The sequence below is a fragment of the Dreissena polymorpha genome, chromosome 5, assembly GCF_020536995.1.
Source record: "Dreissena polymorpha isolate Duluth1 chromosome 5, UMN_Dpol_1.0, whole genome shotgun sequence".
Taxonomy (NCBI): Eukaryota; Metazoa; Mollusca; class Bivalvia; order Myida; family Dreissenidae; genus Dreissena; species Dreissena polymorpha.
Window position 1 is genome coordinate 36,181,251 of NC_068359.1, and position 22,213 is coordinate 36,203,463.

The 22,213-nt window shown below is 34.4% G+C and overlaps 1 protein-coding gene across 1 annotated transcript; it reads right to left on the reverse strand.

The window, feature by feature from the left end:
- Positions 1–11,003: 11,003 nt before the first annotated feature.
- Positions 11,004–19,288, reverse strand: LOC127881680 (EKC/KEOPS complex subunit TPRKB-like). The gene is made up of 4 exons (XM_052429785.1): positions 19,094–19,288; positions 17,136–17,258; positions 15,429–15,602; positions 11,004–12,945 (listed from the first exon to the last, which is right to left on the reverse strand). Exons 1-4 carry the CDS (start codon positions 19,226–19,228, stop codon positions 12,853–12,855), a joined length of 525 nt encoding a protein of 174 aa, XP_052285745.1. The 5' UTR covers positions 19,229–19,288; the 3' UTR covers positions 11,004–12,852.
- Between the last annotated feature and the right edge of the window lie 2,925 nt (positions 19,289–22,213).

Sequence of the window (22,213 nt, forward strand, 5' to 3'; positions counted from 1 at the left end):
TAAACGTTAATGGATGTAAACACACATGTACATGGCGCTTTTTGATATAAATTTAAAAAAATAAGAATTTTAACTAGTGAATAAAAGTTGGTTTGCTGTTTATGGCGAGTTAAAATACATAAAAATTACTTAATTAAATAAGCCTGTGTTCTTGTCCAAAAATTCGATGTGTACATCATTCATGTTCACGGTTATGCTGCACAGAACGTAAAATTTTGGCACCGATTTTAGACGTATTCAATGATTTATTCTTAAATCTTACGATTTCGGCACAAACAGCAAGAAAAACTGTTTTTTATGCACTAACGTTTTTGCAAATGTATTTGCATAACTTGAGATATTCGCAAAAATAAAGTCCTTATCGGTTTGTTAACCTTCTATCTAGCCCGTGTGTAAATCTCTGTGTTAACCGCTGATTGATATCGTGTGCAATGGAATGCCATGCATTAAAATGACGTCACGATTCCACTGTTAGAAAGACGGCTTGTTTAAAAATTAATAGTTTAACATGTTCAACAGTCAATACAGGTCAATGTCGAAAACAAGTTTAAATATTGTGGTCAAAACGTATATCAGGATAGGGTAACAATAATCCTTTTATGATCTAAAATATTCGAGTACATTGAATGCAATAAAGAAGTAATTACTAAATATGAGAGCATAGCCTGAAGTACAAACGCTCTGGCGCTGACAATCTTCTGATCACAAAGAGGCATACACAAACTGTATTGATGTCGAAAGTTGAGTGTAAAAGCTGTTCTATCCAACAAGGCCTTTTATTAGAGATAAAATTGTTTCATGCTGAACACGCAGTAAACATCGTTGCACAACGCATGTGGTATCCCTTTGCATAACTTTTACTTCTAAAATAGAAAGTAAATTGATTAACCTATTAATGTAAATGTGATAACTGTTTGTAGATTACACGTTTTCTGTACCTAAAAGTTTATGGTCTGCTGGGGGGGGGGGAAATTTAATTCAAATTCAATTGGACGCCGACAATGTTCAGCTAAGGTGAAAAGCTGGTAAACCAGCTACGCCGAAAAACTCGTCCGAACTGTTCTGAGTTAAGTCTCTATATTACGTAAGAGTGATGAGACGCATTCGGATCCACACATAATGCTGCCCCAGGCGCGGAATGACCTCATAAACTTCGAATACACAAATAGTTCCTGGGCCTCCTGATGGAGGTATTTCAGCACTTTGTTACACACAATAGGAAATTTACAGAGTAAATATGTAAAACAATAACGCGTTTAAATGCATTTGTTAAATCACTGCATTAAGTCAAAGTTTTTTAATTTATTGACAATGTTATTCATGGACATTATCAATAAATTGAGTATTTTATTTAGTAGTCAAATTTTAACCATGTACGCTTTACCTCTTGACCATTATAAGGTGGTGCAACATTACAGCTTATTTTTCATGCCAGTTAATACATGTTTGTACTTGCATTTTTTATATCTAGTTTTAACTAAACAAGTTATTATTTCACTTCATTTAAAACTGTACTTAGACATGACATTTGTAGTGTTCTGCTCCACTTACTATTATTATTTTTAAGAAGAAGCACCTAACGTCGTTAAGAATTGTGCATGTCGGTACTGCATAAACATTAAGATCACTCACTGTATAAAAGTTCTGAGCATGTTCACTTACCGTCACACAGTTATGACTGTTTAACCGCTTTTATCGCCCACTGCAGGACAGTCGTGAGAGGGTTGATTCGCCGCCTATTTATGACAAATTTGTGTTAAGGTAGTGGGTGCCTTATTGGTACTTTTCCAGAAATAAAATGTGTTATTATTTCCACATTGTAAAATTCTAAAACATTTTACCAACTAGCTACACTTGGTTGGATACACATTCTTATTGACTTGGTTGGGCATTTTCTATAATATGACCCTATATCCAAAATGCATGTTTTTTTTTTAAATGGGATATACATACATTTTGACAATAAGCTTAATAAACATCAAAAGGATTGTACTAGTAGACACAGCATGAAAAAAGTATCATTGAAAGCGAATTGTGCCTTTGATCTCTAATAATATGTGAACTCATCTAAATACAATGGCAAAAAACGACAATAAATCGTTCAGTGACAAGAATCTTTAATTACTTTTTGTCAATTTCAGATGGATGAAATGCATATATTGTACATATTTATTTAACACAATTTATTTTATACATAATACCACTGTGTATACCATTTCTTTCTCATTATCACGCAATTAATTTCAGTATTAATTTGCATATCACCTCTTTTTCTCTCTATTTAAAGCGACAGTTATTTTTTCTCTGATATATGATTAAATATGGCTGTATATTGATATTAAAAACATAATAAATACAATCTTAAGGTAACCATAGTCCAAAGACAACCCGTGCATACAGCTGCACATCACCACAACATGTCAAGGTATTTCCAATCTTACAAAGCAAAATAGATATGTTGTAATGGAGACACTCTCCACATGGCCACTATTAACAGACATGTTGCCATTAGCATCAACAGAGATGCCAGCTGCTTTCTGGGCTTAGGCAGAATTCGGCACTGATGATTTCACATATGTGGAGACCATCGAACCCGTTTTCAAATCCATAACAGCAATATGCATTCTATCCAGAATCACTTTACCTCGAACCGTAAAAAGGATTCACAATTTTACACAATGATTTTTTCGTGAATTCAATAATCCCTTCTTAAGTTTCATTCTGATGCCTTATATGATTGTTTATTATGTGAAACAATCAATTTTATAACTCAAACTTAGGTTTCACTACACTACGCAAATAGACGGTCGACTTCCTGACCTCAAATTATGAAACATTGAAATATGTGTTGCACGATGCAATATGATGAAACGTTGAAACTCTAAACAATAAAACCTTTTTGTGAATGAATCTTTTATGCGCATGGGAAAAGTCCAACAACAAGTGTGTCTTACTTAGATCCGTTGTTCCAAGATTGAAGATAACTTAGGTTGGCTCTGACTCAAATTTGACAAGATGGAAATTCATAATTATTTATCTTAAGATATAAGCATCTCGGATACAGGTAGGTGCTTTTTACTTTAGTGAGTTGAGCAACATTATCGCGAACCATAACAATCAATATTAAATGCGTTTTGATTTTTCCATAATATAATCGGACTATGGATTAATAACAAATACTTTGCATTTATATAAATAATTTAGCACAATGTTAATCACTAGCTATATGAATATCATATTCTCGCCTTAATCCAATGAGCTCCAATGCATTGTACTTTTGTCTTAAATAAGATTTATTCCTGGCAAGGATTTGTTTCCACAACACCCGAGGTTATTATCAAACTTGTCCAATAATCGTTTCCATTCCATAAAGAGTTCATTTAACCAGCGTCGTAATTAAGACACTATTATTAAGTATATTTAATTCATCTTTAACAATTACCGTACCGAATGACCTGAGGAATTATATGTCATTAAAGTTACTTTTAATACATGGATTATGGTAAGTGCTTTGTATCATGTTACGAAAGTGACCAATATATTAAATTATTGTAATTAATTATTATGAATACTTGTTAATAAAATCCAGCGAACTTAGTTGAGCTCTAAACTGATGTAGGATTTAAAACATTAAGATGTTCAGGTTTATGAAGGAGTTTAAAAGCATAAGTATAATAATTGTTCAAAAAAGGGACCAGTTTTGGTTCATGAACAACGCGACTTTTTAGTATTAGCGTAGGTTTGTTTTTATTCATGAGAAAATACCGATGAAAAATTTGACAAAACACAAAAGTACAAACACACAGACACAACTGTCGATAACAAAGGTCACCATCCTGGAACGGTCCAACTGCCCAACATCTTATATTAACTGTCGTTGAACATCATATTAAAACATATAAACGTTGTGCAAACTTCAGCTGCGCAAGCAGAACAGAAACCTTAGTATGAGATATATCGTTCAATTTAAAAATCAAAAGGGTACTTACTTGGAAGACGAAGTTTGATTGTAATTCAGAGACAACGTGTGGGAAGAGATAAAATGAGATGTAGCCTCTTAACTGGTTCCCCGTTGAATATAATCGTTGACTCAGTTGACTATATAGAGTATGCGATAGATAATGGGATGTAACCAATCTATGTAGCCTCGCGCATGCTCAGACAGTCTTTGAAGAAAATCATCTTGGAATGAACGAAAAAAGAAAGACCGAAATAATAGTTTTTCAAAAGACCCAAACTGTAGGGTGGGCGAACGTTTTTCTTTTGATGTGCCTCCAAACAAACTGTCACCAATGTAACCTGTACTCAAATGCCCATCTGTTCGTAATTTAGCATACATAGGTTTCACGAGCTTTGTATAAACTCTAGGTCCTGGTGACACACCGTAAGGCATACAGATATATTGGAAAAAAAATCCCCGCCGACTGAAACGAAAATAAAGCTGTTGTTCTTCAGCTATAGGAATGCTATAATATGCATATGTCCATTTTTGTCTAATAACTTGGTATCTGTTTGAAGGAATCCCAAACAATCTTGTTACACTTTACTGTTTGTAATGCTTCACCATTTTCAGGGCGACTAATAACGTTGTCGAAATAGAATTATGCGTTATTAAATCAACAAATCGTCACAACATACTTAAAGATTTTCTTAACAAATTCAACGTAACTGCAATAACTGTAACAATCAAAGCGCTGAAGGCACTGAAGTTGTTCGCTATTGCATATTCTTAGACGCAAATCAGTTTTCAAAATTATGTTATAGCTTTTTATATCGCAAGTTTGAAATTAACACAACCAAAATTTATAAAGAGTGTGTCTTAAATCACAGGTCGAGATGTGTGTGCACTGTTTATCCTCATATTTATGTCATAAAGATAACTTAGACAAAATAACAAGAATATGTCTCTCTTTTTTTTGCAATTGGTTGCTGCACTGGCAACCATCTTTAGAATTTTGGTTGCCTTGCTAAATAATAACAAGCCTGGAATCATGTACGTGTTGTGAAATGGGTATCTAATACTTTATCTTTTTTCTTTAAACTATTGAGCAACAAGTTTGCCGACATGACAGACTTTTAATGCATCATGTCTTGTTATGAGCTGGAATTGAATCATTCCCTAGGCCTAATTGATTAACAGTCACCAATTTGTATTCTATGTTTATTTGGCATGAGTTGTTCAAGCTTTGAAAAAGCTAGTTGCCATGCTTTTTATCCCAACTGTAACCAACTTTTGAAATTGAGTTTCCTGGGCTAAAATCTACTGGCCCCAGGCTAACAGGCAACCACTAAACCTGTAAGTTATTCATGATGTAAGATCTGGCAGTGTACTGAACTCATTCAACTGACAAAATTAAACAATTTAATAATTTGGAGAGTTCTGTTGTTGTCGTTATATTTTTTCATACTAAGATGATTGCTTTTACATATAAAGTATAAAATACAATTCTCATGGTATGAGCAAGGATGGCCGAGTGGTCTTAACGATGACTTTTATTCCAGGGGTCAGTGGTTCAAGCCCATTTGAGGGTCATTTTTTTGTTTCTTTAATTTTATTCTTGTTTTCAGTCTATTTGCAACGCAAATAGGCTTTTGTAATACCGCATTTCAAAATCACAGGGGAAACCCTGTCCTTTTCCAAGCCTTCCCTGATTTTTGGGCAGACGAATAGATATTTAATATAATATTTCGTAATTCTTACACATTTTTATTTAGAAACTTAAAGGCTCTTTATAGGTGAAGATCCGTAATTATTTACCGATTTTTAAATATTTTTTCCGTATTTTATATATAAAGGTTATCAAAAAACAATAATGTATATGCTATTGGACATTACCATAAAAATATGAGCAATACAACTTGTTTTGAGCTCAAAATACAGTGTCCTCCAAATCAATCGTGTTTACAAACACAAATCTAATTAGTTACTTTTTGCTGGTAAAAAGTTTTTTTAAATAGAATTAAAAGTGAATGTTCTTTTGGCTATTTTTAGCATACGTCACCGCTTTGGGGCTACACATCACGTTAGTTGCAAAGTTGTAAACATTTCTTCCAATTATGAAACCGGTATATCTTCAATACTTCTTGACAACGTTGCACCTCAGCTTTGTTATTAGCATTTTTTATGCAAGGGTAACTGAAATCCGGTAAAAATTAGGCAAGTTTATATGCATAAAAATTGGATTTGTCACCTTTATAGGGCCTTTAAAAGAATTACGTCCCTTGAAAACAAAGGGAGACAATTATATTACTGCTTCATGTTTATTACTTGGCAATAGTCTTGTTCTTCAGAAAAAAATCTATTTGATAGCCTTTTACATTTTCATTTAGACAACTAATCATTTAACATTTACTTCAGCAGAAACTTCCATGTAGCTTGCAAATAGACTTTCAACGCCATCGGCGCTCTCTTTTTTTAATGGAGCTTTTAAGTTCCAATATTTACATTTATTAATATTAAGCATTTAATGACAAACTGTGAAAAGGTCCCTTTTAGATGTTAACTAAAAATGCCACAAGGTAAAAATTTAGAACGCATTGGTTGTTTATTTGATTTAAAAGTAATTTTGTTTATTTGCCTTGTCAGCGACGTTTCTTTGAAGTTATTATCACTTTTATCTTTTTTTTCAAATCATTAATCAAAAAGATTATATAAGCTCCATTTTGGGAAAACAAGGCTTAATGTATATGCATTAATTGTCATCCCAGTACCAGAGACTCTCTTTAAAAGAAAAACACCATAAAATCATTTTTTTTGTGTCGTCCTTGATTAGCTTGTGCGCATCATATTTGACATGCATTAAGCCCCGTTTTCACTGAAAGCAGCCAATATGTACAGATTTCAATGATAAACTGGCCAATGTCGTCGCACAAGCTGTTGAACACTAGACTGGCCAATGTCATCGCACAAGCTGTTAAAAACCCTTGATTACATACACACACTCAGCTGTCTGCAGTGTACCAGTGGAGCATAAACAAGCAGATGCGGTGGTAATCGTTCATAGCGTAGCTCCATCTACATTAGTTGCCCGCTAGCGCGAACAACTAAAAACGATTTTTTGTGTGCATAAAGACACTCATAACCGTTTTTTAATCACTCCAAGACGTATTTAAACAATAACAAGAGACGTATTTGCCTGAAACACAATGCCCCCTACTGCGCCGCTTTAAAGCTATATATTTTACTTTTGACCTTGAAAGATGACTTTGACATTTCACCACACAAAATGTGCAGCTCCATGAGATACACATGCATGTCAAATATCAAGTTGCTATCTTCAATATTGCAAAAGTAAAGACCAAGGTTAAAGTTTTGGGACAGAATGACAAACAGAATGACAGGCAGACAGACCGGCCAAAAACAATATACCTCCGATCATTCGATCCGGGGTTGTAGAGTTGAAAAGTCTACATGAAATCTACACTCGGTAGATGCGACAAAATTATGTTTCGTCTTAGCCAGGAACCAATTCCTCGTTTACGGGCCGGGAACCATTGCAAATATAAACAATTATTATTCTGGTGCACAGGTGTTGGGCGAGTGGCCAAGTCACTTTTACACTATCATTATGTCATAAAACAACATTTTTCATCATTTTGACCAACAATAGTCTTCTGATTGATACAATTGATTGACTGATATCTAATATATATATATTATAGATTATATTATATAATCATATATAATCATCTACATCAACATTTTCAAGCCACTATATAAGTGCCTAACTGGCGGTCGATTTTTGTAAACTATGTACCATTTTGTTGGGAAAGGTTGCCTCGTGAAGAAAAAATGACCACGATAGGCTACTTGCCAACATACACTACAAGAAAACAATTCTAAACTCGTAAAAATGCTAGGTCGGCTCTCGTCTGACCGAACGTTCAGTCCGATTTTTACAAGAGTAAAAAGTAACCCCAGCTACCGAACATAATCCGCATTAGTAAAATAAACAAATAGGAGTTTATCAACTTACAACACATATTTGTCTTTTTGTCCACACCAAACACTAATAAAATCGTTATGTTTGATTGTTTATTTCAATCGTGTACGATCCGTCCTCCATCTTACACTATTTATCCAACTATTGGTTCCGCGCCTCAGAGTTACCGAGTACCTGAAACCGATTTCTAACCGTATTTACCTTCTGCGTCTGATAGTCATGGAGCTGGACTCGAAATTGCCGATAAACAATTCCCGATTAACAACGATTTCGACGTTATAACGCAAACAAACGGACAAATATGCATTGTAAGTTGAGTAACTCCTTTTCGTTAATTGTACTACTGTGGATTACGTTCGGTAGCTGGGATATTTCGATAGTTTTACACTTGTAAAAATCGGCACTGAACGTTCGGTAAGACGAGAGCCGACCTAGCATTTCTACGAGTTGGAGAAGTGTATTCTTGTAGTTTATGTTGGCAAGTATACGTTCGTGGTAATTTTGCGTCACGAGGCAACCTATTCCAACAAAATGGTACATAGTTTACGAAAATCGACCGTCATTTAGGCACTAAATTGCTTAAAAATGTTGATGTAGGTGATTTTCATGTGTCAAGAGATACCTACATTGTAAATGTACATTAAATCAGATGTTTTTTGGCAAAAATTATGAAAAATGATGTTTTTAATGACATATTGATAGTGTTTTAGTGACTTGGCCAGTGGCCACGCGCCCGACACCTGTGGCTACTACTAATGACAATTTGTACCCTAACGCCGGTTGAATAGAAAATGCGTTGTAAAATGTTGAATTGTGATTCGTCAACTTTTATTCTGTACAATTGTATAGTGTACGCTTGTTAGATGCTGACTTGTGGCAATTTACTAAAACCGATCCTACAGCTTAGAAAATATTCAGCATGCTAATGTAGTTTGTCATCAACTTACTTTCAGATGGATCTATTATCTTTAATTTAATATTATTATTACAATATTAGGTATATGAAGATGTAGACCTTGTATATGCACTATCTTCATTTTCATATCTGTAGTTTAAGAAGTTACATGTTTGTTTTTAAACATTTTTGTAGAATCGGAACATACAACATTTTACACTTAACAATTGTACAAAACATATATTAAAATGTTGCATTTTAAAAATTCTATGTTAAACAAATGAGCTGAATATTCAATACGTGCAACATTTGTGGTGATAGATAATATTGGTAGTCTTTCCCTTCCATACCAGTTATACCCTGTTCCCTGTGACTCGAAGTTATGGACAAATTCCAACTTGGCAGGAGAGAATATCACGGTAGCAAACTTAAGCGGAAACGAAGTTACGAGCCCTCTGACATTGACGTTTGACTTGTTGAACTTAAAATCTATAGGCGTCATTTTGCCATTAAACGTTACACAATACCCATTTAAATGATCGTAGAGCAAAGCATTTTCTTGAGGTCACGAAGATACCGATTTCTTGACATAAACTTATCTGACCGTCGTGGACTTGACCGAATGACCTCAAAATAGAACTGTGTCTTCTTTTCCACGTATGAAATTTCTATACAAATACTTTGTACTATACCACTTTGCATGATCGCATGTCAATACTGTCTAAACAAAATGCTGGAACGACTTTACAGTTATATCCGGATAATGACATTTTGAAATTATCTTACCCACAACTGATTCCACAAAATCCAACGCTGTATAACCATCTGCGAGGTAGTGTCATGCATAGTTCTGACAGAAAAGAAAAATTGGTCAATCAGGAAATCGACATTATTTCACAAAATTGTTCGACGATTAAGAGAATGTTCACATGCTATGCTTATTGCATATCTTGCCCGCATGTCTTAAGCCTTCATTTATGGCAGTGTTATGATAATTTTGATTTCAATTTGCAGTGCTCTTTATTTGTTTACTTGTTTGTTCAGTTTCATTTTGTTCAACACTTTCATCGGAATTAATGAAACTGTTATCTTTCCTATTAGTATCCGCAGATTCATCTAGCTTAACATTACTATGAACAGAGTGCGCATTAGATGATTGTTGTATCCCACTGGCATCAGAATCTTTCACTTTAGCTATAGCATATTGAGCTGCTTATTCACTATTATAATGTGCCTCTTGCGGCAGTTGCTCCCTAGAAAAGGCAATAAGTCTTGACACATACTTTGTCAAACACCTAGTGATGTAAGCCTTTGCCTGTTGCAGCTTCTCAATCAATTTATCAGGGCAATTGACAACATCGTTGGCCTCCTCCTGTTCAAATACAACCTCAGCGCAGGCCAAGCACAGTCTAGGCATGTTTACCCCCGCCCCCCCCCCCCCTGGGTCATTTAATATTAAAGAGATATTAACATAGTGTGATGTTAATATTATTTATTATAACACCAATGCAACTTTCTAACGATATTTAATTACTCAAATAGAAGATTTCCATTACTGCATATAATAATATTGAAATATCCATAAATCACATGTTGATACACCAAGTTAATGGTACTATTTGAATACTATTTGACCTTTCATCAAATATACAGTGAATGTCAGCAGCAGTTATTGCAATCTCTTTCTTTATTCTATAAATAATTGTCAAGTGACTGTTGAACATCAATAGGGACAGTACAGACAATAAGCTACTGGCTAACTTGGTTGATCAAGTTGAGTTGTACCCCATTAATTAATCTAAGATTTAAATTTGTTCATCTATGTTATGTGTGTTAGACATATTTTAAATTATCAATTGTTTGTCTGAATGATGCTCCCATAAATTAAATGTTTCATAAAGTCCTTTTATTTTTTATGAATTTCAACTTCCCCAAAGGGTTAATTTTCCTCACTTCTCTTGTTCCTCTCATTTAATTTTAATTTGCAATAATCTTTTGAACAATACAATGTTAGGTTATTGTGAACACTCATCAATGATAAACTTAAAGGGTCATTGAAGATGACAAAAACCTCTGCAATGATAAGCAGATAAAACTTAAGTTTTTGTGAAATAATTCTCAAGATTATGTAGTTTGTTACTTCAGATTGATCACACAAAAAGACAAAAGTTTCACGTTGATTTATTGAGTTCATTCCCAAAGTTCAAGGTCACATTATACTGCAACAAATAGGGACACACACATAAAAACAAGATGACATTTACACACTAGGTCACACTCGGTGGCTCACCTGATATATGTTTAAACTAAACTCGTATGTGCAGATTTTGTGAAGTTTGAATAATAAGTGCGGTTTTTATGAAGAAATGTTTACTCTGTATGACACAGATTTGACACAGTCTGAGACAAACATTAAAGAGGGCATAAAGACTGCAGCACGCTCACCTGCGACACATTAAAAACGTTATGTGAATTTGATAAGTTTTGATTATATTTATATATAAAAACAAGAACTATCACCAGAGAATGACATATGCCCCCTATAAACGCTTTGATAGAAGTTATAGCATTTTTTGAAACCTAAACGCAGATTTCAAAACCTAAACACGGACCCTCAGTTCAAGGTCAAGGTCACAGGGGTCAAAATTTTTGTGCGTATGGAAAGGCCTTGTCCATATACACATGCATACCAAATATGAAGGTTATATCTCAAGGGACATAAAAGATATGAGCATTTTGAAACATAAATGCAGATTTTAAAACCTAAACCCGGACCCTTACTTCAAGGCCAAGGTCACAGGGGTAAAAAATTGTGTGCGTATGGAAAGGCCTTGTCCATATACACATTCATATCAAATATGAAGGTTATATCTCAAGGGACATAGAAGTTATGAGCATTTTTCGAAACCTAAACGCAGATTTCAAAACCTAAACGCGGACCCTAAGTTCAAGGTCACAGGGGTAAAAATTGTGTGCGTATGGAAAGGCCTTGTCTATATACACATGCATACCAAATATGAAGGTTATATCTCAAGGGACATAGAAGTTATGAGCATTTTTCAAAACCTAAACGCAGATTTCGAAACCTAAACGCGGATCCTAACTTCAAGGTTAAGGTCACAGGGGTAAACAATTGTGTGCGTATGGAAAGGCCTTGTCCATATACACATGCATACCAAATATGAAGGTTATATCTCAATGGACATAGACGTTATGAGCATTTTTCAAAACCTAAACGCAAAGTGTGACGGAAAGACGGACAGACAGACAGTCCGATCACTATATGCCCCCTTTTCTTCGAAAGGGGGCATAAAAACTAGGGAGGGGCTATTTTTACACCCCAGGGGCATCATTTGAACAAAATTAGTAGAGGACAACCATATGATGTAGCAACCCCCAAAAAATCCTTACCCTTGCAGTACAAAGAATAAGATTGTTTTACAATGCATTTCACACACTTTCAGTAACATATGCCTTGCATATAAATACCAATACAAGGAAGACATTCAACAGGTATTCTTATTAGTTCCTATTCACGCTATAATAAGCCTCACACTGAGAAAATGGGGTTTACTGCATGAAGGTAATCAGGGACAACACTTTCCATGTAAACTTGATTTTCGCTAAGAAAAGACCTTCAAACAAACAAATCCATAAAAGCTGAGTATCATCCTTGATTAGCCTGTGCTGATTGCACACGCTAATCTGGGACGACAATATTCACATGCATTAAACCCTGTTTAACCCACACAAGGCTCAAATTAATTTTTACAGACAGCTTGTACCACAAACATCCTAGAATTTATTCAAAGCCTGTTTTTTTCAAGTTGGTTCCCTGTGTTTAAAAGTCCTGTTTTTTCAAGCTGGTTTCCTGTGATAACAAATCCTGTTTTTTCAAGCTGGTTCCCAGTGATTACAAGTCCTGTTTTTAAAGCTGGATCTCAGTGATAACAAGTCCTGTTTTTTTCAAGCTGGCTCCTAGTGACTATAAGATGACTACATTCCTACACCTGCTCAGACTGTCACAAATTCTTTGCTGGCAATCTTTGACACAAGAGCATCTGTCAGAGAGCATACACTTAGTTCTTCATCAGTCACTTTGAACATCTGAAACATAGTGCATGACTTGGTTAGTAAAGTCAGTCATCATCTGAAATAAGGTGTTAGAGACTTGTTCACAGTTAAGCAAATTGACAATTTTCTAAAATATTGTCATATGTTCAATAAAGAAAGACATCATTGTATTCATACAAGGGAAACTACTCTCCTGATTGAAACAAAATGCTTAAAACATCGGTTAGTTTATTGGCAATCATTAATAGAAATTGCTGAAATAATAAAGCGTTTGTATAGATTTGGAACATACCTCCATTACTAACAAAGTATCTTAACCCTTTCCCACTCAGAAGCAAGGTGAAAATGGCTATGTGCGAACAGCATAAAACCAGAACAGTTTTTACATGTATGCTGTTTGCTGATCATCAGTATCTAAGTGTTGGAAATGAAGCCTTAAAAATTTAAATCTAGTTAAAAAGGTCTTTAATTGAATTTAACTTTCTTAGGGACTACAATAATTAACATTAATATAATAAATAATGTATCTTAAATGGTAAGGGTTAAATACACAGTTGACTTATAACGCCAGCATGGTGCAGTGGTAGTGTGTTATTGCTTCCAGAGGTCCTGGGTTGGAATTCAAGGGATGAAAAGATTTATAATTTATTCATCTAGATATTATTATAATTTAAAACAAAATGTTCACCAAATTAAAACATTTGTTAGAGAATACAATAATTATTTAAAAAAATATGAAAGTCTATATGCCAGTTCATTCAAGGTGCAACTTCATTACTTTGCTGCCTGAAATTAACAAGAGCTGTCAGAGGACAGCGCGCTCGACTATTTGAGTGCTCGACATTAGAACGTAAGCCATCATGGGGAAATTGTTCATATTCAATAATTTATAAGACGATCTTTCAAATAAAAAAAGGAGAAAAAATTATTTAATTTTTTTTGGGGGGAAGGGGGTTTGAGAGGGGGTATAATGTGGGGTGTGGTCATTTATTAGACGATCTTTCAAAAATAAAAAAAGGAAAAAAAAAATTGTTTGGGGGGGGGGAAGGGGGGGGACGTAGGGGGGTGAGAGGGGGGTATAATTTGGGGTGTGGTAATTAATTAGATGATGTTTAAAAAAAAAATTAGGGGGGGGGGTAGGGGGTGAGAGGGGGGTATAATGTGGGGTGGGGTAATTTATAAGATGATGTTTAAAAAAAAAAAAAATTTGGGGGGGGGGGGAAGGTGGGGGGGGGAGGGATTCTGGGTAGGGGCGTGGGGTATTGTTTGGGTGGAATCCATTGTGGTATTCAGGTAAGTGTTCTTTTGTAAAAGTAATAATAAAATGTTATCATAAATAAAGAAGTTATGGCAATTTAAGCAAAATGTTCAAGAATCTAAGTGTAAAAGGGGCCATAATTATGTCAAAATGCTTGATACAGTGGTCTGCTCTTGTTTATAGGTTGGGGTCATGTTGGTAAATAAGTATGCAACATATAAAAGCAATATGTCAAAGGATATAGGAAATATTTGGGGTAGTACGCAAACTTTAACATAGATTTATCAATAATATGCATATTCTAAGTATAAAAGGGGCAATAATTATGACAAAAATGCTTGATAGAGTTGTCTGCTCTTGTTTATAGGTTGGGGTGATGTTGGTAAACAAGTATGCAAAATATGAAAGCAATATGACAAGGGACAATGAAAATAAATGGTGTATTATGAAAACTTTAACATTTGCTGCATATTCTAAGTGGAAAAGGGGCCATAATTATGACAAAATGCTTGATAGAGTTGTCTGCTCTTGTTTATAGGTTGGGGTCATGTTGATAAACAAGTATGCAAAATATGAGAGCAATATGTCAAGGGACAATGAAAATAATTGGGGTAGTACGAAAACTTTAACATTTGCACGCTAACGCTAACACTAACGCTAACAGAAACGCCGACGCCGGGTTGAGTAGGATAGCTCCACTATATATATTTCATATATAATAGTCGAGCTAAAAATGATTCTAAGATGTCTTTGTTAAGCATTTTATAATAATTTATGTAAGTAACGAATTGTAAGTATTTTATAAAGATCAGCGATTTAACTGACAGAAGTTTGAGAGAAAGGTACCCCACTTTTTTCCACAAAAACTGATAAATAGCAGCCAGGGAAGTAACAAACTTCCAATATCAAACACTTGGAAGTGTAGATTCCTAAAACTGTCCTTCAAATCCTGATTAAAAGTTATTAAGTTTACAGGAATTCTGAAACTACTACCAGTGCATGGATGGAAGATTGTGTTTTTATTTTCTGCAAAAACTTGAAAATTAAGAGTAAGTGCTTTCATTATTATATTTACTAAGCTTCAAACCATAAAGCTGGATAGGGAAATGAAGTAAATGCTAAATTGTATTTACCTAAAAACAAACATTTTTTTGCGTGTGGAAACTTTAGGCGGTCATTTGGGAAAAATATATACCTTTTGACATTAGAAATAGGGGCGAATTACAAAAGGGAATTTGACAAACATCAACACAGATACCTTTTTCACAAGTGTTTCATCACAGAAGTGTTTTACATCGCTCACAGCCACCTGCTGCCCATCGATGATCTCTATCAGCCTGTGGAGGGTCTTGTCTTCAGTATCGTTAACGATCACAACAAACACGCTGTCTGCTGAGTCTGACATACCAAACTTGCGGAAGGAGTCTGAAATCTTAAATGTAGACCATATGAGATGTAGATGTAGACCATATGAGATGTAGATGTAGACCATATGAGATGTAGATGTAGACCATATGAGATGTAGATGTAGACCATATGAGCCTCATTCTGGGAATACTGGGCTTAATGCATGTAGTGTCGTCCTAAGCCCTAGCCTGTGCAAGGAAGACAATTTCCGCTTTTATGATATTTTACGTGTAAAGTAAGTATGTGTATAGCAATATCCAGTTAAGGTGGAAAGTGACGTCCTTCAGGGCATACTCTGCCATTCCCCAAATTAGCCAATGGCTACAAAAAATGAAATTTGGCTACAAAAAAATCCATTTGGCTACAAGGTTTTCTACATTATCACCTATAAAATATCCAAATTAATATGAATGAGGACATAAAAAGATAAATTTGGCTACAAACTATTTTGAGCCAGAGGGAGCCCTGTCCTTGATAAGCCTGTGTGAACTGCACAGGCTAATCTGGGACATAACGCACACGCAGTTGGCCCTGTTTTCCAAGAGCAAGGCTAACATTAGTACTTTGCAATCCGTCTCCTTAAACATTAATAACATTTTAATGTTTCGAGTTGGTTGTACATTAAAAACATAAGTATTTTATACAATAATTTTTGTATCACATTTATGATTAAATTCCTCTGCATCTAAACTCGAAGCTATGGGAGCAGATCTGGATAAATCAATATTGAAAGGGTTGTCATATATAACAAGGCTATTGTCAAGCAATATGGTCCCCTACAGGCTCCACCATTGTCAGATTAATTATTATTTATTTTTTTTGCCATAGCAACCAGAATTTTTGACGTAGGAACAAAATGAAATGCGTGCAAATGTCCATATTGCCATCTATCCATGTTTAAAGTTTCATGAAAAAATATTAAGAACTTTTTAAGTTATCGCAGGATCCAGAAAAACCTGACTGACGGACGGACAGAGCGCAAACCATAAGTCCCCTCCGGTGAAACCGGTAGGGGACCATAAAAAGAGCTGCCAAGTCTAGAAACAAAAATATTATGTCATACATTTGATTTTTATCTTGTTCTACTTAGCAAACACTCCTTATTGATTGACTGATAATAACAACTCAGTCCCTGAACTTGAAAGCTTATACTAAGGTCGCCGTGGTGTAATGGATATGGTGTCCGCCTAGGGACCGGGAGTTGACGGGTTCGATCCCCACCGTGGGAGCGTTCTTTATATCTCCCCCAAAGACACCAAGTACTGGTTCTAGGCCCAGGAAACGGACTCGAGAGCCTTTATATAAGCTTAGGCTTTCGATGCAATCGAGCTTAAATAAATAGGTTTAAACTACAATTTTATCAGTAAAAATTGCTATTTTATAAACAGAAGCTCACATAAACATTTTGCTGTACTGCTACCGAGAGTACGTGAAACATAACATGTACAAATATATCTTGAAAATGTGTTTCAGAAGCTCACAAAAACATTTTTTTTGTGTTGCTGCTTTTCTGACTAAACAGTAATCTGTTCATATCCCATCTACCTTTATTTCTTACATTTTTAAGGGGAGACAAGCAGAAAAGAACTTCTGAATGGACGTTCTTCGTAGTCATTCTTGCCTGCCTCTGATTGCAAACTGCACGGTTTGCAGCCACCAGGACTTGAAATGGATCTGTTACCTGAAACATACTGTATCTTCTTACATGTACAGATTGGCAAAGTGATAACTTTCAATAAACATTTTAGAGCAACCGCTTATTGTGTTAAAAAACCCAATTTGTCTCACTGTTTGGCAATTGGTAACTTGCAATAAATGAAGGAACCACATTGACTATGTATGATAAGGGTTTTCTCTTCAGCTGGTGCAGCTGCAGTATCAATTCACGAGTATTTGATTACTAGAACAGTTGGATTTATGCTGTGTGAATGCAGAAGCTCATATCCCCGTACATATCATCAATGTAGTACAAATCATCAATGTAGTACATTTCAGCAATGAAGTACAAATCATCAATGCAGTACATATCATAATTGTAGAACAAATCATCAATGCAGTACATATCATCAATGTAGTCATATGTTCAGTCTTAAAACGCTGTCATTTGTACAGTAACATTATCGAAACCTTTTTTCCTGCATCAAAGTCTTGCAAGGGGCAGATTTTGGAAGTGGCAGCCATGCCTTTGTTAAATTATTTTGTAATGTATCTACCTGTTATTCATTTTGGCCTTTACAACAGAGTTCGATATCTTAGTCTACAATTGTAAGTACGCATTGCTTTTTGTCATTTTTTAGCATAGGCATTATGCTGGCCCCATGCCCCCAAAAGAATGTCTTTAATTTTAAAATAATGCAATTTTCCCATATAGCCAAAACTTTATCAGTTTTAAACATGAATTTTATTTATTGATAAACTCAAGTGTTTAAATAATTTGCCAAACAGGCTCTAATTTGGCAAGTCACTTTCATTTAAGATAAACATGGGTCATGCTCTGTGAAAAGGGGGTTTAATGCATGTGCGTAAAGTGTCATCCCTGCGGACTTTAAAGGCTAGTCAGGGAGGACACATTCCGCTTTTATGATATATTTCGTTTGAAGAAAGTCTCTTCGTAGCAAATATCTAGTTAAGGCAGATAGGGTAATTCCTGATTAGCCTACGCAGACGGCAAAATCAACCTTACTGCGCGCAAATGCCATACTGAACAACAAAGTTACTGCCTGAAAACTAATATAGATTTCCTATATAATTTCCCAAAAAGCAATATGAGAAAACTCCAAAGGTGTCCACTGTAACCTTGACATTTTGGTGAGCAACTTCCAGATTTATGCAAGCAACACAATGGGTGGATATGATCATTTGTGCCACTTCATTTTAAAATCCTGTTATATCAGACAACGTAAGAGGCCTGGTGAATGTGAATAAACACACTATAGTTTTATACATAGGTAAGGTATACTTGAACAAAAATAAATATTTAAACATGTGTATAATTATTGTGTAAGCTTAGCAAAAGTTATCCAAAAAAGAAAAAGGGAAATCAAAATTTGTTTTGCAAAGTCTGATCATGCATTTAAGGTATATTGGAAAACATTTTAATGAAACACTAGCCATGTATGGTAGTCTTATTGTACATCACATGCACAATTATGAATTTTCCTGTTTTGTTCGATGCGTTTGACTATGTTTCCTTGCTAAACACGTAACCTATCAAAATAATTGTTAAAACATTGATTCATTATCTTCAAAATTATTGACTTCAAGCTTAACATAAATATTTCATGACTCTGGTAGACTTTCAATAGGAGATTCCAGCTAAAGAAATTCAGCAAACAAGTATAGTCACATATTTTTTGGCACCATGGGTATGTTCATATAGAAATCAAACGAATTGAGTCATAGCGGTACGAGTCTGTCATTATAAAAACCTGAAAAAAGGTGGAGTACTCAAAATTGTACACATATCCGAACATTTACTGTCCGAAGAATAGCTCTTTTCAGTTATACGGTAAGTACCATTTTTGTATTAAGCAGCGTCATTTCTAGCTCGCCATTCATGACATGTTGTTTGATATCTTTTGCATTCTTGACGTCGCGAAATAAAGCGAGACAAACTGAAAATCCATTTCGTTCGAGTTTGCAGTGCAACATTTCCCTACTGTTGGTGTTGTTGTTTTTATTGTAGATTGGTTCGGGTTCGGTTACTAGATTTACCGAAAGCGCATTGTCAGTACCGAAAGCGCACTGTAAAATGTAAATTATGGAAATAATCATTTGACCAGTTAAAGGTTCAATTAAAGACTAACTGAAAACATGTTTATATATGCATTTTTCATGGAATATTTCGTAGAAATTCGATCTTGTATAGATCTCTAATGTAAATTGTATAATGTAAATTACGAAAAAAAAATATGATCAGTTTACGTCGTATTTGCTCAATCAGAATTTAATATTATAAGTCGTCTGTGTAATTAACGTCATCAACAATGCCACCACAACCGTTTGAGCGATTTTAATTGAGAGCGAATTAAACAAATTTGATTATTGATTTTCGACCATTTCCTTCACAGTTTATGTATGGAACGCTTGAAGGCGCTATTATTATTGCGGACGGATGACAAATTCAGTTATCAACGGCATAAGACACACATTTGTAACGAAGTACCTGATATTATACAAAAAGCAATATATCGGCTGTGGGTTATTTGCAATCGCATTTACAACTTCATTTTGCTTTCTTAAAGATATATGTTTAGGACTCATACTCGAAACGACGAAAATATGCGTAAACACAGGGACCTATGTTTGTATAGACGAGTTAATTGTTATTGTTTACATTCGGGATTTTCCGCGCATGCGCACTGACTGGTTGGCAAAAACACTGGTTACAGTAACGTAAAACATGTATAAAGGGCTTTTGTTTAGTCAATAAATTGATAATAAATACGAAATAAACATTAAAACTCTTTTAAAAAAAGTGCAAATATAGCATATTTAGTACCAAATAAATGTATATTCACAAATAAAATTTCCTCTTCATAAAAATACGAAGTAGTTATTAGCATAGAGTAAACGTGATCGGAAGACTTAATACTGACAATTCCACAAAACAAAACAATAAATTAGCCGTATTCTTTCTGATAATAAGACTTGAATAAATTATATTTAAACACTAATAAAACATATTTTAATTGTATTATAATTTTAAGTGGTGTGGATAGTGTTTTATTTCATCAGCGATCAATAGAGTCAGAGGTGCATTTAATCAATTATAAAAAAGCCCTAAAAAGCGGAATACAGTACTATTTTTAAATATTGTGGTAATTTTCTTTTACATTGAATGAATTTACGTTTCGTTTACATTGAATGAATATAAATTCAATGTAACTGTCTTTGCATGTATATTGAAATCTCTATTAGTAATAAGGAGTGATAAAAATATAGCATTTTATGATAGATGCATATATTTAATTTATCTAACGGCCCCTTTTGTGACTGCTTATGTTCATGATCGTGTTTCGGACCCTGCAGTAATGTACAATCTTTACACATAATAGCGGAGTTAACTTTTGCCGGTACCCGTTAAATACCTTAATTGCATAGCAGTAAAATTGCACAATATTTAAATGTATAGTTATTAAACAATGTATTATTAAGTTTAACTGGCTAATAAATATATACACTCGTTCCCGTTAATACATTTCCGACAAATGGCTTCATTTTTGTTAAAATATTTCATAAAAAATTAACTTATCAGTATTTTTAGCTTTAAAATGTGGCTTAAATGATTGCTCAATATGCCAAGAGATGACATAGAGGTATCGTGACTTATGTTTACTGACCAGACACTCGCCTGCAACATGTGGTTTATGCAGGGGTCCAAGTGTAGGTCCCTGGGTTTATGACACCATGTTTTCTTTGTAATTGTCTGGACAGTATCCGATCATAACGAGATAATCGGTTTGTGATAACAAAGGTGCAATTATACACCGGGATATAAATGCTGCAACAAAGAGTGCCAAAATTAGTGTGAACAATAAAATAAAACAATTACATTAAATAAAAGAATTTATTGAATGTGTAAGAAGGTAAGTTTTTCCAGACACATAAAGGTTCAAATCAGTTACCCTATGTCGCGTACATACAATTGACCTATTCGTTGTTTGTTTTTATCCTTATTTGTTTTCGTTCATTAAATTTAATTCATTCTAAAAGAATTTTAATTTCTGAGAAGTTTTTAACTAAAAATGGTCGCGATGAAGTGCCAAGTAGAGAGATTTTTGTTTAACCACATACCGAGCTCTAAGATTGTGTTCCACTCCCGAGTTCGTTGTCAGTAAAAACAAATAATAATAAAAACAATAAAATCTTTCCAAAGATGCATTTCCTTGTATGCTAATGTTTTATTCAGACATAATTAGTAAAATTATATTCGATATTGTGCATGATTATCATTAAAAACGAAGATTTCGTCAACCTTCTCTATATGCGCTTATATTAATTGCACCTCTTTTGCCAACCAGTGGGCGGAGTCTAAACTTTGCAGGTGCGTGTGACGTCACGCGTTAACTCGTCTATAGGTCCCTGGTAAACAGTATCTTTTTACTTTCGTGTTCGGTTTAAGCAACTAAACATTAATCAAATTTATATTTTGTTACAAATATTGATATCGATTAAAACAAACAAATTTTCTATTCGCTTATACAAAATGTAACGCAAATGTATAACAGCGTCAGTAACGTAAGAACAATTAAGATAATAAATAACACTGTGGTAGAACATGTATTTACATTTATTAACAGTTATTAAAGCGGTTTTTAATGGTCATTACTGCGTTTTAGAAGTTTCAACGTTGAAATGTGACGTTTCGGAAAGCGAATCTAGCTTACATATTATGAAATTGCGTTTTTTTTATGTTGCCGTGTGTGTTTTAACAAATATAATTTTACGATCATTGCTTGATAGCATTGTAATTATTTTAGTGCAGTCAGACGTAATAGCCGACGAAACGTACACCTACTACGTTTGTTAAGTGCAATGTCTGTGCGCCGTTATTTCGCTAGATTTCGTATAACGTCTTCCTTATGAACTGCATAATGCTACAACTTAGATAAAAATCTTTAACACTCAATTCAC

What these genes read in the sequence shown, in the direction of transcription:
- LOC127881680 (XM_052429785.1), bottom strand. Translation starts at nt 19,228, where the DNA reads ATGTTGCACTGCAAACTCGAACGAAATGGATTTTCAGTTTGTCTCGCT. An exon ending in GCTTGTCTCCCCTTAAAAAT is followed by an intron (nt 15,603 to 17,135) that starts GTAAGAAATAAA and finishes TCTACATTTAAG; the next exon opens with ATTTCAGACTCCTTCCGCAA. An exon ending in ATGAAACACTTGTGAAAAAG is followed by an intron (nt 12,946 to 15,428) that starts GTATCTGTGTTG and finishes ACTATGTTTCAG; the next exon opens with ATGTTCAAAGTGACTGATGA.